General features: G+C 31.6%; 1 protein-coding gene across 1 annotated transcript; it reads right to left on the minus strand.

Annotated features, from left to right (window-relative positions):
* Positions 1 to 543: 543 nt before the first annotated feature.
* LOC120211775 lies at positions 544 to 3,144 on the minus strand. Its single transcript, XM_039210251.1, has 3 exons — positions 2,313 to 3,144; positions 2,026 to 2,197; positions 544 to 1,054 (listed from the first exon to the last, which is right to left on the minus strand). The coding sequence occupies exons 1-3, from the start codon at positions 3,093 to 3,095 to the stop codon at positions 585 to 587; spliced, it is 1,425 nt and encodes a 474-aa protein (XP_039066182.1). The 5' UTR covers positions 3,096 to 3,144; the 3' UTR covers positions 544 to 584.
* Between the last annotated feature and the right edge of the window lie 6,905 nt (positions 3,145 to 10,049).

Consider the following 10,049-nt stretch of genomic DNA (forward strand, 5'->3'; position numbering starts at 1 on the left):
AAAAATTGAAAGTTTAGGTACTAAAATAGACCAAATTGATAGTTTAGGTACTAAACTTGTAATTTACCCTATTTCATTAATTAAGTTGTTTCTATCATTTAATTCTTTTTAGAAAAAGAAGAAGAAAATAATAGGTAAAGTGCTGAAAATACTTTGTTTATTCAAGTGTAGGCCTGTAGGGGGACCAAGACAGAACTTTTTTATAAAATATATATTTAATTTAAAATATAAAAAACAAAGTACTTATAAATGATTTTCCTTTTTCTCGGAAAATGAAGGAAAGAGAAAACTTAGGTTTGGGGAACATAGTAAGTGGGGGACAATTGTTACAATTAAGAAACCAAACTGCATATTTCCTAGAGGTAGCTCTCGGATTTAAAGAAGACTGGTCCACAACTTTTATAACCCTATAATCGGTCAATAAATCTTCGACTGTAAACTCTAAACACGTAATTTTTTTTTTGTTATAAACGAAAATATTATAAATTTATATAACTTCTTAATTGGATAGATAACATTTAAATTAAAAACCGTCTTAAATTAACCTTATATTAGGCTGCACCACAATACAACTAGCCATAAATCTATGTTTCAGCATCAACAATATTGTTCCCCGCATCCACTAGTACGCACTTCATATTATCAACCAGCTCACGCATTTGTTCCCTTGAATGCAGTGGCCAAGGGTAGACGCAAATGCAATCGAGTCCGCCGTCGCGTACGGTGTCGAATATGGCAATGGATGGCGCGATGCCATGAGCGGAAGCGCACCCCATGTAGTCCTCTACACCGACTTGGTTTCGCTGGTCGTTCGACTCGTCGACCACGGTGTCCTCGAACACCGACATCAAACACGTTCTCAACGAAGATGATGGAGTCAAGCCAGGGCTTTCCATGGCCCTGCACATCAAGAAATTAAGGTCTGCCATGTCTGACAAGTGCCTGTTGTAGCTCTTGTAGCTTGTAAACGACGTGTACATTTTCTTCGCTAGCTCCCAAAGCTTCTCACCTCCTTTAATGGTGTGCGTGTTGAGAATAGCTGAGTGGTAAAACCCTAAAACAATAAAGATAGTGCCAACTAAAATGATTTTCCTTATTTGGCATGGAATTTAAAACATGCAACTTTGGTTTGGTGTTGGGTGTTTCCAAAATGGCACAACCAGCATTGATTTGTTAGTAATGCACGTTACTTTTAGGAGGTGGAGTGGTTAGAGTGAGTAGTTATTATTTGATAATTTTATCACTATACTATTTTTATAAAAGGGATAGTTTCTCATCTAATTGTAACATATAACATATAGTTTCTTTATTTTTTTTCCTCACAAATTTTGTCGAAAAATGCAACATAAGCAGTTTTCACTTTCTCACTCATTTTGGGTTTATGAAATTTGAAAGATTGTGATAACTATGGGCAACAATATTAGTAATGTAAATATTAAGGAATTGTTTTTAAAGAGTTGGTTACCCACATATAGGGAATAGTTAGAGTGGGTAGTCGACAATTGATAATTTTACTCCTATGCCATTCCTATAAAAGGGATGGACTCTCTCTAATTATATATACAATTGATGCTTTCTGTATTTCCTTCTAGAAAGGATTTTTTATCGAAGATTGCAGCACCTTCGAATATACAAAATTTGATAGACTGTTAATTTTGGGGGAAACTTCTACCGCAACATAGTAAATCATTTCTTTTATTATTATTTACTACTCAATGCTAACATTTTTGTTTTACGACAGTACTACTCAATGCAGCAATATTTGACTAACATGGTTTAGTGGCTTCTATAAAAGAATTAAGGAAAAGGGTGGTGGTTGGTGGGGACAGGTATACAGATTGACATAAATACACATTTCAGGACCTAATTCATTAATGAACGAGATTTTTCTCAAGAAAGATCCTATCAATGACCTAGTATGGTCATGGTCTATGATTTTGACAAGTTGGAGGCCATTTCAGCTGCAGGATAAGTCATTTATCTGGTTAGCCTAAAATAGAATTTATCAGAGTTTAATTAGCTTACCGAAATGGTGATCGGAGAGAGGAGGTTCAAGAATCGAGCGGCAATCAGTGAGGGTGACGACACCGTATTTCTTCTTCTGATGATGATCGGACTGGCATTTAGAACTGTGCGCCGCAATCAACCCGGCAGCACTTAACGCTCCACACAGCTTAATCCCCATTGCCTTGCAACCCTGAAATATTTCAGTTAAGTCTCATCGTAATACAGTGTAATAGTTTATAATATCTTCAATTACTATCGTAATTATAATTTAGTACTGTGATTACAAGCTTGAATTGATTACTTACAGTCAAGATCTTGTGAGTGTCGTCAGGGTTGATAAGCAATCTCACAACTTGAGTAGATCTGGGAGACTTTGCATCTTTGAACTTCAAGTTCGTAAGCCTTAAAGAATTAACAGAGTAGCTTAGCATGTCGACTCCACGTGCCCAAAGTGTTTTCTTAGCCATCCCTTTAGGAAGAAGATCTTCAATGGCCAAACTAATCTCTCCTTTGTTCATCGTTATTTCTCTCTCACCCTCATCTTCAACCGCCATTAACGTCAACAGCTCTCTCAGCAACGACACCGCCGTGGTCCTGTCGCATGCAGCGGCGTGTAGGCGGAACACCAACACCCACCTCGCTGCACTAGGCAAAGCGTAAGTGCTGGCGAAAACAACGTCGGTTTTGGTGCTGAATGAAGTACTACTACCAGTCCATGCGTTTTGGTTAAGCTCGTGTTCGAGAATCAAGTGGAGGGGCGAGATGTTTTGGCCACCTTGGAGGATTTGAGCGGTGGTGGAATGGTTGAAGTGGTTGATTTGAATGGAAAGGGAAGCAGTGGTAACGAATGAGTAGGTGTTGGCACTAGGATTGTGATGGAGACGAGACCTGAGAATTGGATGCAAATTTTGAAGTTTGTGGATGGCGTTTTTGAGACGTGATATGTGCATGTCGGGATTAACTGATGAAAGGATCGCCAAGACGGCGATTCCGGTGCCGCCGACCACCGCGCGGCACCAATTGAGCTCGGTGGCGCCCGCAGCTCGGCCATTGGGATGTAGGATTGGGGAGTTGAGACGGGTGGACATATAGTAATTATAGCAGCAGCGGTTAGGGAATATAGTAATTGAAGTCTACTGCTGCGTGTGCTTAGTTTCGGTGAACTTTAAGTGATATATATATATATAGATAGATTTACAGTTGGGAAATAGCAATTAAATGAAAATTACCATCCCTCGTCCGTCCCATTAATATTAGGATGTACATGTTCGAGTTTTAGATTAACCCGATTCGACTTAAAAAATATATATTTTTTACGCAAAACTCGATCATTTAGGTTTAGATTGACTTAATCCCACTTGAAACCCAAACCGTTTTTTAAGATAAAATTTGAACTCAATCCAACTCAAAACAAATATTTTTATAAAATTATATAAATTTTATTCAATAAAATAAGTATTTAATTGAAAAATAATATAAAGAGGGATATTGTTATAATTATCCCTAAATATATAAGATATAATTACATTACTTTTGGGTCGGGTCGGATATTTTTTACTCTAAACTCAAACCTGATTTAACTCAAATTTATCTATAAAAAAATTCAACCCGACCCAACATAAACTCAAAATTTTCTTTTAAAAAACTTAATAAAGTAGAGTCAAATTGAGTTGGAATCAGTCAAATTGAATCAAAACCCGTTAAATTCGAGTCCTATGCTCATCCCTAATTAATATTGATATATGAATTTTTATTTTACATATATGAAAATGTAAAATACCGACTTACGTTTTTTTAATCCAAAATTATGATATTTCTTTAAATAATCGAGAGTGATTACAAGTATTTATTCATTTGTAAAAAAATTATTTAAAAAATTAATTTATCGGTAACGTTCGTACCGGAAAATACAATTATTCAAATTAAAAATATTAAAGAATAATATTCTTAACCCTAAAACCATTCAATGAATTTTATTCTAAAATTATGAGTTTGATGAGAGATTAGAGGTAGTCTCACAAAGTAAACATATGTCCTATTTAGGGATGAGCATGGGACGGGTCGGGTCGAACTTTCGGTCAATCCGATCTGACTCAAAAATTATATATCCTCCACTCGAACCTGACTCGATTTGAAAATATACAATCTCCACTCGACACAAACCCGACCCAACTTTTTGAGATAAAATCCGAATCAACGAGACCTGACCCGAAATAATATATTTATTAGAAAAATATTATTTTTATTCAATAAAAATAGGGATTTAAATGGAAAAATAATATATATAGGGGCATTATTACAATTATCCCTAAATATGAAGATAAAATTACATGTTTTTCTTGGGTCGGGTATTTTTCACCCTAAACCGAATTCAATCCGACCTGAACTCATTTTTTTATAAAAAAATATCTGACCTGATCGGGTCAAATCGAATCAAGTCAGAACCTATCAGATTTGAATCTCATGCTGATCCCTATTCGTATTCCAAGTAAATCTAGTTACTATGCATTCAATAAGTTTGCAACTCTTTTTTATTAAAAATAAAAAACATGTTTTGAATGCTTTTATTGGACCAAACAAATTTTTTGGTTGTGAGAATTTATTAAATTCATGTTATTTTCATTCGGTGGCACACGGATTTATTGTTGGAGAAGAAATAAATCATATTTCTACACACACTTGATCAATAAAAGATTTTAGTTTTTTTTATTCGAGAATGGATGAATTTTTTTGAATTTTTAATAGTTTGAGGCTCAAATTTAAAAATAATATTTTTTATTAACTTGCCATGTCAATAATCTAACATAGGTTAACGTCTAAGTGATCAAAATGTTAAAACCTGAAAACAAAAGTGATTAAAACCAATTTTTTTTTAAAAAACTGACGACCAAAACATAATATATTAAAAATAAAAGGGACCATTCGTGTAGTTTATCCAAGGAAATAATGAGAAAAAAAAATAGGTAGCAAGGCAAGTCTCGTGTTTCACCAATTAAAGAATATTCATATTTAATGTCTGGAGGCTTTGTTGCCCTTCCAACAACCTTATTTTCAATATTTAAATTTGAAGTTTTTATTCATTGTATTTATCATGGTTATCAAAATCGGACCGGATCGATCGATTCAACCGGTTGAACCATGAATCGATGGCCTATCCGATCCGATTACCTCACAAAATCGGACTGTCAATGAACCGGCTAAAAACCGGTTGAAAACCGGTAAAACCGGGGTGAACCGTCTGAAAACCGGCAAAACCGGTTTGAACCGCCAGTTCACTTTTTTTCTTTTAAAAAAAAATAAACCAAACGACGTTGTTTATTCAACGAGCCGAGTCAAATTCGAGTATTGATGAGCTCGACTAGAACTCGAAAAAAAGTAAGACTCGACTCAAAAACTCACGAACTAAAAATTATCAAGTTCAATTGAACTCGAAATATAATATTAAAACTTGAACTCAAAAAAGCTCGAACTCAAAAAAAATTAGAAGTTCGATTGAAGCCTAAAATTTGAGCTCAATTGAAACGAAAGAATAGTTCGCTCTGTGCTCACCAAAATGCTCCATGATTTTGAATGTCAAATTACCTCTATTATTTATAAAAGTAAGTTGGGATGTTCTACTATGTTTCTTAGCTAAGATTGTTTTGTTATCATATTTTTACTCTTTAAACTTTTGGGATGCTCTTTTATGTTTCTTAGTCATGTGAGATTATTTAAAAAAAATTAAATCAAATGACATCATTTGTTATGATTTTTTTAAGCCCCAATTTTATTTTTTTATTATAGTTATATAATTATATTTATTATTTAATATGTTTTACCTTAAATATTATGTTGTAGTTGATTTGAATCATTTTGTTTTACTTGATTTTATGGTTTTTAATTTATATATATTATGACTTGTAATATTTTTATACCTTTTAATATTGTAAACTTAAAAAAAGTGTTACATATATACTAATATTGCTTTGAATATTATGTAAAATTAAAAAAAAATTATATAAAATCCGGTTCAACCGCGGTTGAACTAGTGAACCAGAGAACCAGTACCTTCACCGGTTCAATGTCCAGTCCGATTTTAAAAATATTGGTATTTACATCTAATATTAATTAGTATTATTTATTTATTTATATTACTATTATATTTGTGGCTAAATTTTAGCTTATAATTAATTAAACATCAAATAAATATTTATTTATTTATTTATTTTATAATATTGTAAAATGAACTTTAGCATTTTTGTTTGAATAGAAGTCACTAGTTTTATTAAAATTAAGAGTGGATCTACCAAAATCATGGCCCACCCCATAACAAGAAAATAAAAATATAATATAATTTTAAATGAAAAATATATATAAATTATGTTAAAAAGTATAGGGCAAACTACAAATTTAATATTTAAACTATTAATTTGTTTTGTTTTGGTAGTTAAACTTTATTTTTTTTCAAAATCATACCTAACGCTTAGTTTAGGTTTCAATTTGGTACCCGCTTTTAAAAATTAACAGAACTACTGATATGATATTTTTTTTATAGTTTTTTCAATGATAACATGACATTACCTTATGGTGACATATCAATATCATCATTAAGTTTTTAATGGCTGAATATCAAAATAAAACTTAAACTAAACGTTAAGTATGATTTTGAAAAAAAAAATAAAGCTTGCATATCGAAAGGAACAAAAGTAATGGTTTAGATAATCAATATGTAGTTTACCCAAAAATATATTGGTCTAATTGATATTTTTTAGATTTAGTTTAAATATATATAGTTTTTATTATATTTTTAAATTAAAATATATATACAAATTATATTAGATAATTTTTTATTATATTTATATTAGCTCATCCAATTAAATTTTTCTGTATCCACCACTGATTAAAAAAAAACACCCAAAATTATAATGAATGTTCACAATAATGAATGTTCACAATCATAACCATAAACTAAACGCATAATTAGGATATTTTCCTATAATCACTAACACAATAAACTAATCACTTGAGATCATACAATGGTCATATAAGGAAAATGTTAAAAACCCAACCAAAATATTCAAACAAAGATAGATACCCATTGATATGAGCATCGGAAAATGAACTACAAACGGCAATGAAAACTACTGAAAGACCACCGATAAATCGTATATCAGAGTCGAGCAATATGGAAAACTATCCATGAACGCAACCATGTATCCCAATCCAGTCCGAGGATCCAAAGCAGGAAAAATCATTATGATAATAAATAAGTGTCATCTTGATTAGTCAAGGCATTGTTAAATCCAACCCTAAGAAAAGATAAAAGTAAAAAGAACGACCAAAAGACAGAAGAAAATGTGCCATAAAAATAAAAAAAACATATCACAAAGACAGAGTTATTGAAACCTAAAAATAGTAAGGAAAATAAAGATATACTATAAAAAAACAAAAATTAAGAAGTACCGGAGATCAATAACCAACACTAAGGATAATGTCTCCGTCGGTTAAGTGAAAATATAAAGGGAAAAACCTAATTAACTTTGTCATTTAAATTTGTTACATGATATTTTTGAAATAAATTCTGAAATTTAAAAAAAAAATATGATATATATAAAAGTAAGGATCTAATTATATATTAAAAACTTTTTAGTTCAATATAAATTTAATACTGTTGAATGAGTGAAAATAGACGGTTGAGATTAATAGTATAAAATAAGAATATATTTATTGAGAAAAAACAAATAGTTAATTTCAGTAGTCTATTTTCATTCATCCAATAATCTTAAATATGTATAATACTAAATTAAAATTTCATAAGAGTGGTGGAGGGCTTAGTTCTCAGATGAGAGATGCATGTAGCATCATCTAAAATTTGCTGTAACATTTCTTGTATTATTCTAATAACACAAAGATGCCCATGAGCATGGAAGGACAAAAGAAGATTGATGGGACGAACATGTTTTGAATAATTTAAATTCTGGTATAATTTAGATAATTTTATATTTTTATTAATAATTTAATTTTCATTCCGTAAATTTTATATATTTAATCCCCTAAAATTCCATAAATTCATTCTCCTAATATAAAATTTTAGTTCATCCTATATACCAATATCATATCTTAAATCTCAAGTGGCTGATATATTGAAATTTTTGAGAAATCTCACCTTAGGTAAACATTGTCATTTTTATTAACTATATATATTATAATTTATCTATCTTTAAAACTCATCAAATGATCTTAATGATAAAAAATATATAACATTCTTTAGAGGTCTGAAGTTCAATCAACTGTATTTATAAGATATATATTTTTAACCCACTGTTGTGGGTGCATCGTTATCAAATTTACTCGGAAACCATTTTCATGTATAATAAATTAGAACTATAAATTATGAAAATGAAAAGGCATTCATATTTATATTTGGTGTGGAGATTGGTTGGTTTTGGAAACAATAAAAAATCAGCAGTTCTGTGTAAACACTACACATGCAATCAAGTTTGGGGTGTCCTTATATAGCCTATTTCTACTACCTAGGACACCTGCCTTTAGGGTTAAATCATGCCCTACCCCTAAAAGTACAACAAATCCTACTTTGATTTACAACCCATTATTTACACTTGGCAACACTCGAGTTGAGACCAAAATCGATACGAGTGACTCGATTTGATGTGTCACATTAGATCCATCAGAGCGACCCACAATAAAAATTTGAAAAATTTTAAATTTTTTATTAAAACATATAAAATCATAAAAAATTATAAATGTATACAAGTTATAGACTCATTATAAAAAAATCAAATATGACATACATGTCTCCTAATTACACTTGTACCATACTCTGTAAGCGAAGCTGAATGGAACTCTCAATACCAAAGTTGATAGCTGCACTAGATCGATTATATTAACTTGAAATGAAGAGTAAAAGAGTGAGCATTGGGAAGCTCAGTAATGCAGAACTATCAAGTAATGCTGAAGGACATACAAATAAAAGGAATAACATAAATTTTCCCTATTGACATGATTCCTTTTTTTCACAGATTTAGTCATAATAGATAAGATACTTTGATATGCTTATTACATAATGATTTCTTAACATCAGAGTTCTGGCTCAGAGAGTACATCCATAATCTAGAGGAATGTACAGACCAGACATCTTTTGATAGTCGACCATTCGGTCTATCCAGAAAAACTCGACTCAACCTAAGCTTTGATACCATTAAATGTAACACCCTCGAATCGATACAGGTGACTCAATCTAATATGAGATGTCACATTAGGGCCACCGGAGCGGCCCACAATAAAAATCCAGAAAAATTTAAATTTTTTATTAAAACATGTAAAATCGTAAAACAATTTTATAAATGCATACAAGTTTCATACTCATTATAAAAAAATCAAATATGAAATACATGCCCCTAATTACATTTGTATCATACTCTACAAGCAATGCCAAATGGAACTCCCAATACCGAAGTTGATAGCTGCACTAGATCAATTGTGTTAACCTGAAATGGAGAGTAAAAGAGTGAGCTTTGGGAAGCTTAGTAATACAGAACTACCAAGTGATGATGAAGGACATGCAAATAAAAGGAATATCATAATTTTCCTATATTGACTCAGTCGTCTACAGGTTTCCGTAATGAGCTGAGGTTTCACTGATATTTCATCGAGTAAAACCATGAAGATTTCAGTTCATAGGAAACATTCAAAGTACCAAGTTCTCAGGAGATCAAAATAGGATATCTTGTGTGCTCTAACCAAAACCAATGAAAAGATACATATATTTTTAAAACAGTAACATTTTAAACATATTTTAAAACCATAGTAGAACCCTCCAATCGAACACCTTTATGCAGTTCCCCGGAGTTGTATCCATAAAGACTTACCCTAAGCATACAGTAAATGAGCCACCCTAAGGGAATGCCTAGGGCCTATGGGCCTCCCCAAGGGTCTCCTTAGGTCCGTAAGGATTTATCAACTTAATTAGAGTTAAACTTCTATATTCTATAATCCGACCAATACAATATCCAGCAGAAATCATATTTAATAATAAACAGTAA

The sequence above is a fragment of the Hibiscus syriacus genome, unplaced genomic scaffold (genome assembly GCF_006381635.1).
Source record: "Hibiscus syriacus cultivar Baekdansim isolate YM2019G1 unplaced genomic scaffold, ASM638163v2 tig00109983_pilon, whole genome shotgun sequence".
Classification (NCBI taxonomy): Eukaryota; Viridiplantae; Streptophyta; class Magnoliopsida; order Malvales; family Malvaceae; genus Hibiscus; species Hibiscus syriacus.